This window comes from Phoenix dactylifera, chromosome 16, assembly GCF_051530095.1.
Source record: "Phoenix dactylifera cultivar Ajwa chromosome 16, Ajwa_hap1_PhDact_Kaust_v1.1, whole genome shotgun sequence".
In the NCBI taxonomy this organism is placed as follows: Eukaryota; Viridiplantae; Streptophyta; class Magnoliopsida; order Arecales; family Arecaceae; genus Phoenix; species Phoenix dactylifera.
Window position 1 is genome coordinate 14,419,714 of NC_143205.1, and position 14,787 is coordinate 14,434,500.

General features: G+C 43.4%; 1 protein-coding gene, 1 long non-coding RNA gene and 1 pseudogene across 9 annotated transcripts; 2 read left to right on the forward strand and 1 right to left on the reverse strand.

Annotated features, from left to right (window-relative positions):
• Nucleotides 1-981: 981 nt before the first annotated feature.
• On the reverse strand, nucleotides 982-4,563 carry LOC120104196 (uncharacterized). Of its 7 annotated transcripts, none has more exons than XR_005506655.3 (4): nucleotides 3,792-4,477; nucleotides 2,844-3,706; nucleotides 1,653-1,726; nucleotides 982-1,539 (listed from the first exon to the last, which is right to left on the reverse strand). It is a non-coding gene; the product is annotated as an uncharacterized LOC120104196 (long non-coding RNA). The 7 variants fall into 7 exon arrangements; XR_005506654.3 differs by having other exon boundaries at nucleotides 1,653-1,737; XR_015973915.2 differs by having other exon boundaries at nucleotides 982-1,726; nucleotides 3,792-4,473.
• A 2,318-nt stretch (nucleotides 4,564-6,881) lies between these two features.
• Nucleotides 6,882-8,472, forward strand: LOC148699763 (actin-1-like; annotated as a pseudogene). Its single transcript, XR_015973912.2, has 2 exons — nucleotides 6,882-7,006; nucleotides 7,120-8,472. The product of XR_015973912.2 is annotated as an actin-1-like (transcript).
• On the forward strand, nucleotides 8,461-9,032 carry LOC103720876 (actin-like). Its single transcript, XM_088712329.2, has 2 exons — nucleotides 8,461-8,853; nucleotides 8,967-9,032. Exons 1-2 carry the CDS (start codon nucleotides 8,461-8,463, stop codon nucleotides 9,030-9,032), a joined length of 459 nt encoding a protein of 152 aa, XP_088568455.2.
• Nucleotides 9,033-14,787: the final 5,755 nt, after the last annotated feature.

Genomic DNA, 14,787 nt, shown 5'->3' on the forward strand with positions numbered 1-14,787 from the left:
TCCTCCTCCTTTACGGATCGTTCGCGATCATTTCTATTTCTTCTCCTCGGAATCGAATCCATGGCGCGGAAGTGGAAATCGGACGCGACGCGCCTCGACGAGGTCGATCGGACGCTCTACTCCATCTGCAGCGTGGCCAACTCTCCTTCTAGGTCGGCGATCGCCATGCCCTAGTTCCTCTCTCTCTCATCCTCATCAATCGACCGTTTCCAGGTTCATCTTTGCTTTATGGTCCCTTTAGATCGTTACTGGTTCCTGCTTTATGGTTCCTTTAGATCGTTACTGGTTCCTCATCATCTTTGCTTTATGGTTCCTTTAGACCGTTCCCATGAACTATCAGCTCTCCTTCCAGGCCGGCGAGCGCCATGCCCTGGTTCCCCTCTCTTTCCTTTTTTAATTTTTTTTAAAAAAATAGGTGGCTAATGCCGACGCTTATAAGCGTCGGCTTTGAGTCTTTTAGCGACGTTTTTAAGCGTCGCTAAAAAGCGTCGTTAAAAACTTACCTTTTACGACGCTTCCAAAAAGCATCGGAAAAAACTTTTCCTACTCAGGTATCACCGACGCTTCGACGACGCTTTTAATGGCGTCGGATGTATCTTTACCGACGCTTATAAGCGTCGGTAAAGGATACAAAAAACGCTGGGAAAGATCACTTTTTTTGTAGTGACAGCTGATGTTGAAAGCCAAAGGGCAACTGAGAACAAGGTAAGCTTTCCAGAGGAAAAAAAATTCTGAGAATAAGAAGAGGTTAGAATTTCCATTGGTACGTGAATGGTACTCTTTCATGAACATCCAAGAGAAAATGACAGATGAGAAAGTATGATGACTACATGTCTGGTCAGCTCTAGCCTTCTTAGATTTAGTCCAAATAAGAGGCACAAAAGCAGCAACCAGGGAATCTAAAAATAAATTAATACATTATTATCTCAATTACTGACAATTCCATGCTCAATAGGGCATTTCAAAGTCAGAATACCTCTCTTAGACTGGGCCTCATGTGAGGATCCGTGCGGACGTATGTTTAGTCCCACATCGGTTATTCGTTCGGTAGATCTTGAGTACTTATACAGAATCAAGCAATCCAAATAATACCTTCCGGCTAGCCATTTTGGGTGAGGATTTGGATCGTTATAAATGGTATCAGAGCGGACCCGGTCCATAGCCTATGTGGACTAGGGGATACTGCAGCATGGATCCATTAGGGCCGATCACGGGCCGATCGTGGTTTTTAAAATTAGATTTGAATGGATTTGAAACCTTAGCCTAATAAGGACATTAGGGCTTGAACGGGAGGAATATGTGAGGACTCGTGCGAGCGTGTGTTTAGTCCCACATCGGTTATTCGCTTGATAGATCTTGGGTATTTATACAGAATCAAGAAACCCAAATAATACCTTCCGGCTAGTCATTTTGGGTGAGGTCCTGGGTCGTTATACCTCATCACCAACATAAGCATCTTTTTGTCTCATCCCAACCATCGGGCCGGCCAACAATACTTGGAAAAACAGCTCGGGGGGCATCATCTCCAGCAAATCCAGCCTATTGCAAAGAAGGATTCAAGGTATTTACACTATGTGAAAACAATAGATGCATCTTCCTCCATTCTTTCCTAAATGTCAGCCCTACAATATGACAGCAAACATATTTCTCACCTTCACCATCCCTGTTCCATTGTTATAGACAAGGGGTTGAATGTCCTCGGCATCAGCCATACTTTACGTTAAACCTGCACACGGCCTATTCATTAGAAGGTTAGAAGTTATATAATGCTGGAACACTCAGAGCTGGTATGGTGGAAAGGTGGAAAGCTAGCGCCAAGAAAGTGGGATGCAAAGAAAGTTCTTGATACTGGACGACAGGAAATTATGAAGTAGAAGAATATCATAAATTCATATGAATAAAATAAAACTCCAAGAATCATTTCCAGATGTTGTGCAATCATTATGATACTTATCTTTGAGCAGCAGTTATTTTGTCTGAATCAAATGAATGGGAATGAACCTTCACCATTTTCTCAATATTCCATCTTTGCAAGATAATAGGAATATGACACAGAAATCCAAAGAACAACAAATGAACATTGCGAGTGACACAAGCTGGATAATATACATTTCACAATTGTTATCAAGCTTTATATTAAGCTGAGAATTAAGTTTTTCATTTCTTCGATATTCAAATAATGTACCAGCTCTTATCAAGCATAAAGGCATGCCACTTTGGAACTATGCATGAATAATGATGAATTACATAAAGAAAACAGCTACCGAACTTTTCAAACACCACCCAGAAGCAGATCATGCTCATGCGAACCAAACGGAAGTTGACAAAACATTCAGAGCTATGTTATCTTATTTTATTTTTTAGATCAGAACACGCAAAGCTCGAATGACAACAAAAAAAATGGAAACAGCAACTTCAAAAGAGTGCATCTTTGCACATCTAGATTAAAATCCAGAATTACTAGGAATAGTGAGGTCATTGTGTTATTTTGGATTAAAAACATGCTCACTGGACGACTCTGCATTTTCCTTTTTGCAACATTTTGCTAATGAAGTGAGGAAATAGGTAGAGATACAAGTACCACAAGAATCCTAATTGATAGAACAAAATTGTAGCCTTATATTGGCCGATGCACGATGCTACAATGCAGCACGCCTATTTACACTCAATGAGCTTATCAATGACAGATCACATGACGGTAACACACCGATCAAATGTTTGGGTGAAAATTTTAAGCTTCCGAGGTATTTTTGATTAAGATATACAAGTTTTACATGGAGGATCACATAGCAGGGAAGATAAAAGAAGGCTAATAAAAGAAGGATAAAAGAAGATCTTGGCACCTTCTAGCATATCGAGCATGTTGTCCAGGCGGGGGATAGGGTAGTGGTACTTGATGGTGATTTTGTTGATAGCGTGGCTGTCGATGCACATCCTCTAGCTTCCATCCTTTTTGGGGGTCAGCAGCGCTGGTACCACGCAAGGGCTCATGCTTTCGCGAACTAGTCCTTTGTGGATCAAATCCTCCACTTGGTTCTGCAGGATCTCGTGCTCCTTGGGGCTCATCTGGTAGTGTCGAAGGTTTGGGAGGCTAGCACTAAGTATGAGATCGATTTGGTGCTGAATGTCTCGCATGGGAGGAAGGCCGTTAGGTAACTCCTCGGGCATCATGTCCTTGAGGTCTTGGAGTAGGGGGTGCACATCTCTTGGAAACTCCACCGGTTTGGCCTCCCCTCCTTTGATCACAAGGGCATAGATTTCTCCAGTGTTTTTTAGATCATTTTCAAAATTATTAGTAACTAGGCAGGGGTGGCCCAATGCATTTAGGGGCCTAAGGCGAACTCATTAAAAAAGGCCTTTTTTAAAAAAATAATAAAAATTTTTTAATAAATGCAAAATAGAACCACCTATTTACCAACCATTTGAAGCTAGGGTAGAAACTTAGTTTTCTGATAAAAGCTTATGCCGTCACTAGTGTTGGCGCCATCCTCACTTCACACGAATCACACCTCAACTCCCACATACAGGCACAAAACGGAAAAATAACAGCAGTAGCAAGGACGATAATCTTCAATTAATAAGCTATCAGAGAAAATGCATACCTTATCCTCTGAAAGCTGAGGAAGATGTAGAAGAATTTCAAGTGGCTCTGTATCCGCCGCCATCACAACAAACTCGGAGATGCCCCTGTTCAGAGTCTTCGTCACTGTACAGTCAAAGAATTAAAACCCAAATATAGATGTTCAACCCATTTATTTTTCTATGAATAAACTTTCCCAGCAGCTACCCACCTCTCTGAGCTCTCTCTCCCGGGAGAACGAGTATTAAAATGCCCCACATGGGCTCTCCAAAGCAAAAAAATATTTCCGAACAAAACTATCAAGAAAGCTAAAGCTCGAACGATCTGAGGCTCTGAGCTATACTCCGAACACATCAGCTTTCCATTTTCCAACGAGACCAGATCTAAATCCACGGAGAGATCTTCCATTTCCAATATGTAATAGGATTAGGGATTTAGGATTTATGGTATAGAGTGGACTCACGATGAAGGTGAACACAGTGCGGTGAAGCACAGAAGTAGAAGAGGAGGACGATGAGGTGAGGACTAGCCACGGTCGGCAGTACTTCTTGTAAGTTGGAACCCCGGCGGCCGGCCGGAGATGACCTCGCCTGCTCGCTGGCGCCCTTGTTGATCCCGACGAAGGCGAAGATGGTGAAGCAGAACTGCAGAAGAGGAGGACGATGAGGAGACAAGGAGCGGAGAAGGAAGATACATGAGAGTTGAAGAGGTAGAGCCAGAGGAGCCAGAGGCGTAGGTTTATAGCTTTTCACTGTGGCGATGGGATTGGGATGGGCGAACGGCGCCCTCTGACCCTCATTTTCCCACGTCTTGTTGAGGTAGCCGTTGCTCTGCGACTGCGCTTCACTCACTGTAGATTGTAGATACGAGTTTGGGCGGGGGCCTTCCTTTAGGCCGGGGCCTTAGGCGACCGCCTAGGTCGCCTAAGGCTTGGGCCGGCCTTGTAACTAGGAAGGATCGTCCCTCCACTTTGGAAGGCTTGGGACGAGTTCCTTCTTGCATAAGTCCAAGGACAATCTTATGCCCATTTTTGGTGAAGGCATAAGTATTGTCTCGACCCCTATGTATGGCGTTCATATCGAACTGCCAAGGTCTACCTAGTAGAATATGGCAGGCATTCATATCCACTATATCACATAATATCTCATCTTCATAATGTTTCCCAATAGAAAGGGAAACTCTACAGCGCAAAGTTACCTTGATTTCACCAATATCTTTAAGCCACCCGATTTTGTAGGGTGTCGGGTGCGTCTCTGTAGGGAGTTGGAGCTTCTCCACCATGGACTTGGGATCAATGTTTTCACTGCTTCCGCCATCGATGATGAGGTCGTACACCTTCTGGTTGATGGTGCACCTGATTCGGAAGATGCGATGCCGCTGGGAGTCAAGTTCCTAGCATGGTGCGTACATCAATTGTTGCACCACGAGGGAGAGAGCTTCCCCTTCATCCTCGTAGGTGATGGCCTCATTGTCATAGCCTTCCTTATCTAATGCATCGTCATGTCCCTCGTCAATGTCGTCGGCTTCGGTGAGATTGATCTTCACTCGTTTTGGGCATTGGTTGGATAGGTGCCCTGATTGATTGCACCGGTAGCATTTGGTTCCTCGCGATAGAGCATACATGTTGGTGGAAGGAACCCATATCGCGTTGTTTCCTCCGGTCAACTTGGATTGGTAATTGCCAGCCTCTTTGTTCACAACGGGTGAAGCCTCTCGAAGAGGAGATTTTCCTTTGTTCGGGGTGAGCTCGCTTGTTGAAGTGGTTGGGGCGCCTCGTCCGTAGGTGGGGCCCTTTTGAGTAGCTCGCTCCAACTGCTTTTCGGCCCTTGTAACTAGTTGGATTGCGTCGTGGAGACTGTAGACCGATTGGAGGTAGACCCTATCCTAGATAGGAAGTCGTAGTCCACCCACGAACCGAGCAACTTGTTGTGCTTCTGTCTCCTCCAAGTTGTTACGAGTAGAGAGCCTGTAGAACTCGGCGGTGTAGTCATTGACAGATCCTGATCCTTGTTGGCAATTTTGATATTTCTAGAAAAGGACTTGGTCATAGTCAAGGGGAAGAAATCAGGCTCGCGGCATCTTTTTCATTCGTGGCCAGGAACGTATGGATCCTTTGCCTTGTCACGTGTGGGAGATTTGTAGTTGCTCCCACCATGCCGAAGCACCTCCTTTAAGCTTGTAAACTACAAGCTTGACCTTCTTTTTCTTCGGGGTCTCCATGTAGTCGAAGAAGCATTCGACCTCGGCAAGCCAATCGAGGAAGTCCTCGATGAGTAGATGGCCATTGAAGGGTGGGAGATCTACCTTCATGCAGTAGTTCCTCTCATTGCGGCCTCCATAGCGGTCACCACCTCCGTAAGGGTTGCCGCCACCATAGCGATTACCATCACCATAGTGGTTGCCTCCATCCCCAAAGTGGTTTTCACCACTGTAGGGATTGTGTAGGGGTTCCTCATCGCTAGAGGAGTCGTCGTAGGGTGTGCGCGGAAGAGGACGAGCCGCGAGCCTAGGGCGAAGTAGGCCAAGAGGAGGAAGGGGAGGTTCATCTCGTTCTCTGCGTCCAACATTAGGAGTTGGATCCTCGTGATGAACTTGTCTTCCGGTGTTAGGAGTAGGTGCTGGAGTACAGCTATCGTCATGGGTTTGGGCAAGTCTAAGGGCTTGGGTTATCATCACCAAAGCTTTCTGGAACTTCTCCAAGTCTTGTTGCATCTTTCATTGAGCCACACTAAGGAATCAACGGTTAGCACTCCTGGAGCACCGTCCGCGGAGTTAGAGCCCCCCGACCCGTTGGTGGCACCGGGCATTGGAGGGAGAGCGCCTTGCCACTTGACGTAGGGAAGCGGGTTGAGGCGAGCACGTCGCCTTCGAAGAAGGATGGAAGGGGAAGAGCAAGCTCGTTACTCTCTTGTGATCGCGCCAAAAGGGAACTTGTGGAACAATTTTTTTTACTCAAAACTTCAACGAATCCAATACAAGGGAGTGTGGCCTTTATATTATAAGGGCGAGCCACACATAAGTAGAAAGACAAAAAAATAAAGCAAAATTTTAGGGCAATAATTCTAAAAAATACTAAAAAGATTCAATGGGTTAATTGGTTTTTCCTTCTTTGGCTGAATTCTCCAAACTAGGTGCGGCTAAGATCGCAGGTAGGAGATTTGGAGTGGACGCCTTGGTTGGCCTTTCCTTCTTTGGCTGGATTCTCCAAACTAGGTGGGATTGAGATCACGGGTAGGAGATTTGGAGTGGATGCCTTGGTTGGCCTTTCCTTCTTTGGCTGGATTCTCCAAACTAGATGCGGATAAGATCGTAGGTAGGAGATTTGGAGGGGACGCCTGCGTCATGTGTGCAGGTTTAACGTAAAGTATGGCTGATGCCGAGGACATTCAACCCCTTGTCTGTGACAATGGAACAGGGATGGTGAAGGTGAGAAATATGTTTGATATCATATTGTAGGGCTGACATTTAGGAAAGAATGGAGGAAGTTGCATCTAATGTTCTCACGTAGTGTAAATACCTTGAATCCTTCATTGCAATAGGCTGGATTTGCTGGAGATGATGCCCCCCGAGCTGTTTTTCCAAGTATTGTTGGTCGGCCCCGCCACACTGATGTCATGGTTGGGAGGGGACAGAAATATGCCTATGTTGGTGACGAGGCCCAGTCCAAGAGAGGTATTCTGACTTTGAAATTGTCAGTAATTGGGATGATATGGAGAAGATCTGGCATCATACCTTCTACAATGAGCTCCGCGTAGCACCTGAAGAACATCCAGTTGTTCTCACAGAAGCCCCTCTGAACCCGAAGGCCAACAGGGAAAAGATGACACAAATAATGTTTGAGACGTTTAATGCTCCTGCCATGTATGTTGCCATTCAAGCTGTCCTCTCCCTTTACGCCAGTGGACGTACCACAGGTATGTTTAGTCATATGCTTTATTTGAATGTTATGTTATTGAATCTCCTCTGTTAAGGTACTTGGACGTAGGTTTCTTTTTTGTGTCTGCCAATTTTAATTTATTCTGTTTAGTTGTGATATATGATTATGTGGATTATCAAAGTCTTTTGAGCATCTGTATATGCTTTTACCCAAGAACTGGTCAAGATTGTTTACCAAAACAAAAAAAGAAAAAGCCCTAAGCATCAACATTTTTTCCTCTCTTTTGTTGTTGCTACCTTTGTCACCAAGACTTAATCGTATCGGTACTAGACCCATACCAGTTCCACGCTAGCACATTATCGATACAATATGGTACGAAATTTTTTCGACGTACCAAATGTCGGTATACCATCCATATTATGTACCATACCGAATTGGTATGGCATGGTACGCTCTGATGAAAATTTTGACTGAGAGGGGGTACTCCTTCATTACCACAGCCGAGCGGGAAATTGTTCGTGACATTAAAGAGGAGCTTGCTTATGTAGCTCTTGATTACGAGCAAGAGCTCGAGACTTGTGACAACCCAGGATTTCACTCAAAATGGCTAGCCGGAAGTTACTATTTGGGTTCCCTGATCCTGTATAAATACCCAAGATCTACCCAGTGAATAACCGATGTGAGACTAAATACACGCCCGCACGGATCCTCACATACTTCCCCCGTTCAAGCCCTGACGTCCTCGTCAGGCTAAGGGTTCAAATCCATTCAAATCTAATCACAAACACCACGATTGGCTCATGGTTAGCCCCAATGGATCCATGCTGCAGTGTCCCCTAGTCCACATAAATTATGGGCCGGATCCGCTCTGACACCATTTGTAACAACTTAGGACCTCACCCAAAATAACTAGCCAGAAGTTACTATTTGGGTTCCTTGATCCTGTATAAATATCCAAGATCTACCCAGCGAATAACCGATGTGGGACTAAACACATGCCTGCATGGATCCTCACAAGACTGCCAAAAGCAGCTCGGCGGTTGAGAAAAGCTATGAGCTACCTGATGGCCAGGTCATCACCATTGGGGCCGAGCGCTTCAGGTGCCCTGAGATGCCCTTCCAGCCTGCTCTCGTTGGTATGGAAACCCCTGGTATCCACGAGACTACCTACAATTCTATAATGAAGTGCGACGTGGATATCAGGAAAGACTTGTATGGGAACATTGTGCTTAGTGGAGGGTCCATCATGTTCCTAGGCATTGCCGACCATATGAGCAAAGAGACCACTGCGCTTGCTCCTAGCAGCATGAAGATCAAGGTGGTGGCACCACCTGAATATAAGTATAGTGGCTGGGTTGGAGGTTCCATCTTGGCTTCTCTAAGCACATTCCAGGAGGTAAGCCATCATCATTTGTCTTCTCTCCCCAATTTTAGATCTGCCTTGGTGCCTTATTTTCTTTCTCCTCTGATGATTCTATTTGCTTGCGCTTTTTTTTGAATGCATTGCAGATGTGGATATCGAAGGCAGAGTATGATGAATCTGGACCAGCTATTGTTCACAGGAAGTGCTTCTAGACGTTCTTTCAGGCTATTGGTTCTGCATCTTTATGTATCTGATGGTAGTAGATGCATCTGAGGTATGGTACGTCTTGTTGGTTGGTTAATTTTATGTTTGATTTTCTTTTCTTTTCTTTTGGCTTTTGACTCTTTTTCCTCACCTTGTCATATCGGATATGTTATCTACGTATGCTAGATATGTACGTGTACAAGTAGTTTGGATTGAGCTACTCTGAAGGTCAATGCTTTGCTGAAATTTCTACAACGCTACTGCATCCTCCGTTGATCATGTTTAGATTTGTTGTTGGGTTTATTTGTTGATCTCTTCGGTCTTCATCGTAGAAGAATTGTTTTTTTTGTTTTTTAACCCGCATTCTGACCATCAAAGCTGTTGGGGGAAAAACCCCAAGTCATACCGCCACGGAGGCGCTCGGCCAAAGAGCGCCGACCGGAAAGGCGCTCGGCCAAAGAGCGCCGACCAGGAAGATGCTCGGCCAAAGAGTGCCGACCGGAAAGGCGCTCGACCGAAGAGTGCCGACCAGCAGGGTGCTCGGCTAGAGAGCGCCGACCAGAGAGAGCGCCAAGAAGAGGCGTGTGGAGTGATTGATTAAAACCCTATTTGATTTTGATGAGCTCAAAGCATTTGAGTATATCTCTTGTTTACTAATGAATTCAATTAAGTGTTTCAGTGAAAATCTTGTCTAAGTGTCTCTAGACTTAGTTCATAATATTTTGGATAAGTTAAGAAGTCAGCCTGAACCAAAGTCTGAGACTCGAGTCGACTCCAGAGTATCACGAGTCGACTCCAAGCGTATCAAGTTCACTAGCACGGGCTCGAGTCGACTCCGGATAAGTACGAGTCGACTCCGACTTAGAACAGACAGACGAACAGAAAGCATCAACTCAAAACCTGTCAGCGAGTCGACTCCTGAAGTGCGCGAGTCGACTCCGACGTTCACCGAGTCGACTCTAGGGTAGCAAGAGTCGACTCCAAGGAGCCACAGGCAGAAAAGTCAGAGAGCAGTTTTCGGGTCTGAGATTCGAGTCGACTCCAGTGGAACGCGAGTCGACTCCGATGGTTGGCAAGTCGACTTCAAAGAAAGTGAGAGTCGACTCTCAGAGGAACACAAGGAAAAAGTCAGAGAACGTTTTTCGAACTCTAAGATTCGAGTCGACTCCCGCAATACGCGAGTCGACTCCGAGACTCCGCGACCACAAAGAAGACAGAAGACTAATTTACTGTCTCTGAGATTCGAGTCGACTCCCAGACAGCTAGAGTCGACTCCAAGGCAGCTCTACATCAAAAAGACAGAAGACAGTGTTTCGGAAACTGAGAGCCGAGTCGACTCCGGGGAAGTTCGAGTCGACTCCAAGACTGGACGAGGCAAAAGACAGAAGATAGGGAGTTCGGGCTCTGAGCGCCGAGTCGACTCCCAGGATTGTCGAGTCGACTCGAGTGGACCAAATTCAAAAATAGATCCACGGACTCCATGGGATGAGCCGACTCCGAGAAAGCCAAGTCAGCTCCAGAAGTTGGCGAGTCGACTCCAGGTCAAGACGAGTCGACTCCCAGTCTAAGAGGCTACTTTAATTCAAATCCGGAACAGTTGCCGAGTCGACTCCAGAAAAGCTTGAGTCGACTCCTGCTACAGCCGAGTCGACTCCTGATCGCGCGAGTCGACTCCAACCCACCAACGGACATATTGTCAGGGTGTGCAGAGTGTGCAGAACGGGCAGAAAAAGGTCTCTAACGGCTAGTTTTCATGGGGGATGGCTTAAATAGCCACAGAAGACTGTAGCAAGACAGAGATCAACCATTCCACTCCAAGTAATCAAGCTTTCAATCTCTGCAACTTGTTCTTCAACGAAAAAGAGGGAAGAGCAGCATTAACTGCATCCACCTACTTCTTTCCAACATTGAAAGAGCCTCCTCCTGCATTCAAGTCGACTACACATTCAAGAGGAGACCCGAAGTTCAAGAAGCCCTTCCTCTTCTCCAACTTAAAAGCGTTTGAGGGCTCTTAACTTCGTTATTGTTCATATTGCCATTTATCTGCTTTTGAGAAGCTGTATTTTTTTGTTTGTTCTTTTCATCTACACATTGTCTTTGCTTGGCTCAATCGGGGGATTGAATCAAGGGTATAGAGGTTGGTTGGTGAGCCGAGTGTAAAACCAACGTGTAAGGGTTCGATTGTGATCCCGGAAAAACAATCGGGGTTGGTTCTAGTCGGTGAGCCTGGGAAAACCGACCGAGTTCGTTGTGAGCTCGTAAAACAACAAGTTTGGTTGTGAGCTTGGAAAACAACCGGCTGTAATCCAAGGGGTTATAGTGAATTCCCAAGTGAGACTTGGGAAGTGGACGTAGGAGCAAGGGTTAGCTCCGAACCACTATAAAACTTGGTGTTTGTGATTGATTGTCTCTCTTTCTCTTACTCTCATATCACTCACAGCACATAGCAATTAATCGAACAACTTGCAATAGCTTTAATTAGTCATCCACATCGTTTTAAATTGTAAGATTATTTTAAAACCCAATTCACCCCCCCTCTTGGGTTGTCTATCTGGGCAACAAGTGGTATCAGAGCCTAAACTCTTCCACCCAAGAGTAAAAGATCGAAATGACAACCCCATTTGGATCTTCCCACATTGAGGGTCAGTCCACCCAAAGACCCCCATTCTTTAATGGATCCGACTACTCATATTGGAAGACTAGGATGAGAATATTCATCCAAGCCCAAGACTATGAGATGTGGACCATTGTAGTAAATGGGCCATACATCCCATCCATATATATAGAGGGTGTCACGGTACCCAAACTAGAAAAGGATTGGGATGAACATGACATGAGAAAGGCACAACTAAACTCTAAAGCTATGAATGTGCTTTATTGTGCCTTAGATAGAAATGAATTCAATAGGGTCTCAACTTGCAATTCTGCAAAAGAGATTTGGGACAGACTTGAAGTGACCCATGAGGGCACGAATCAAGTCAAAGAATCCAAAATAAATATTTTGGTTCATAAGTATGAACTATTTAAAATGGATTCTAATGAAACAATCACATGCATGTTCACTAGGTTTACTGACATTGTCAATGGCCTAAAAAGCCTTGGCAAGAACTATACTAACAGTGAGCTTGTCAGGAAAATCCTTCGTTGTCTACCAAGGTCATGGGAAGCTAAAGTGACGGCAATCCAAGAAGCCAAGGACTTGAACAAGTTACCACTTGAGGAGCTTCTTGGATCCCTAATGACGCACGAGCTAACCATGAAGCAACACAACGAGGAAGAGTCCTCCCATAAGAAAAAGGTAATAGCTCTTAAATCTACTTCATCTAACAAGGACTTGTCTTGCAGTAGCAGCAGTGAAGAAGAAGAACATGAGGAAGATGATGGTGAGGCTCTTCTTGTGCGCAAATTCAGAAAATTCATCAACCACAAGAAGTCCTATCATCAAAGGAGAGGCCCCTCAAATTCCTACCGCAAGGACAAAGGTAAGGAAAGGGAAAATGAGGGGATTGGCTGCTATGAGTGTAAAAAACCGGGACACATCAGAGCTGAGTGTCCCTTACTAAAGAAGGGCAACAAGTACAAGAAGAAGAAAGCCCTCGTCACCACCTTATCGGACTCCGACGCATCATCTTCATCATCGGATGAAGAACAAGAAGAAAAGGCCAATTTGTGCTTCATGGCCAATGAAAATGAGGTAACATCTGAATCACATCTCGATTTTTCTTTTGATGAACTTTATGATGCATTTAATGAATTAATGATAGAATATAAGGCCATAAATCTTAAGAATAAAGAACTAAAAATAGCTAAACAATCATACATACTTAAATGCGATAAACTAGTTAAGGATAAGGACTGTATCACCATAGAAAATCTAGAACTTAAGACAAGCAACCAACTCTTAATTAAGAAAACTAACACCTTAAGTAAAGATAACGAAGAACTAACTAAGGAATTTTCAGAACTTAAAAACCATAAACAAATCTTAAACAAGGATCTCACAAAAGAACTAAATGATCTAAAAGCAGAAAATCAAACACTAACTAAAGAACTTAACAAATACAAATCTTTGGTTGAAAAATTTACATATAGTTCTGAAAAGTTAAATATGATACTAAATAGTCAACGAGCAGTATTTAATAAAGCGGGTTTAGGATATAAACCAAGAAATAAACAAAAACTTCTTAGTAACTTCTTTGTTAAAGCTGGGGAAAGTAAAACTAAGAAAATAACCTGCTTTTGTTGTGGAACTATAGGTCATAAAGCAAATGTGTGTAATTTTAGGAAAGGTAAAACAAAAAGGAAAATTAAAAGGGTATGGGTTCCAAAAGGAACCAACTTGACTAACCATGAAGGACCCAAGAAAACTTGGGTACCTAAGATGATATGATTTGCTTGTGTAGGAGTGTCTTGCAGCCAAGGTCAACAAAAACTGCTGGTATTTGGATAGTGGCTGCTCAAGACACATGACGGGTGACAAGGATCAATTTTTCACCCTTGAAGCTAAGAAGGGAGGTGCTGTGACTTTTGGAGACAACAATCAAGGTCACATCATTGGTATTGGTAAAGTTCAAATTACCCCTTCTACTTTTATTGATAATGTTAGATATGTTGATGGTCTTAAGCATAACTTATTAAGCATTAGTCAATTATGTGATAAAGGGTATGATGTTATGTTTAAACCATCACTATGCATTATAACAAACCCTAATGACAATAGTTTAGTTTTTAAAGAAATTAGACGTGGGAATGTGTATGTTGTAGACCTTGAAGATCTTGCCAAACATAACCAATGTCTAGTTGTTAATGAAACTAAGGATAATGATGCTAGCTGGTTATGGCACCGTAAGTTAGGTCATGCAAGCATGGACACAATAACTAAACTAGTTAAAAGAGATTCCGTGATAGGTTTGCCAAAATTAAAATTTGAGAAGAACAAAATATGTGAAGCATGTCAATTTGGCAAACAATCTAGGAACTCATTTAAATCCATAAAATGTGTCTCTACATCTAGACCTCTAGAATTATTACACATGGACCTATTCGGACCAACTAGAACCACTAGCCTAGGTGGAAATAAATATGGTCTAGTTATTGTAGATGACTATTCTAGATACACTTGGGTTATGTTCTTAGCACATAAAGATCAAGCTTTTTCAGTATTTAAAAAGTTTCATAAGGAAGTAACCAATGCTAGAGATACTTCAGTAATAGCCATTAGAAGTGACCATGGTACCGAATTCGAAAATCAGTCATTTGATGAGTTTTGTAGTAAAAAGGGGATAACCCATAATTTTTCTGCACCTAGGACACCACAACAAAATGGAGTTGTGGAGAGGAAAAATAGAACTCTAGAGGAAATGGCTAGAACTATGTTATGTGAAAGTAACCTCCCTAAGTACTTTTGGGGAGAAGCCATTAATACTTCTTGTCATATATTAAATAGAGTTCTATTGAGACCCATCATAAAGAAAACACCTTATGAACTTTGGAAAAACAGAAAACCAAAAGTTAATTACTTTCATGTTTTTGGATGTAGGTGTTTTGTTCATAATAATGGAAAAGATAATCTAGGTAAATTTGACTCTAAATCTGATGAGGGAATATTCTTAGGTTACTCTACAACTAGTAAAGCCTATAGAGTCTTTAATAAAAGAACCTTAGTTATAGAAGAATCTATACATGTTGTATTTGATGATTCTAGTGACATCTCCTCTAGTAAGAAAGTTAACTTTGATGATGATGCTGAAATTCTTGAAGAAA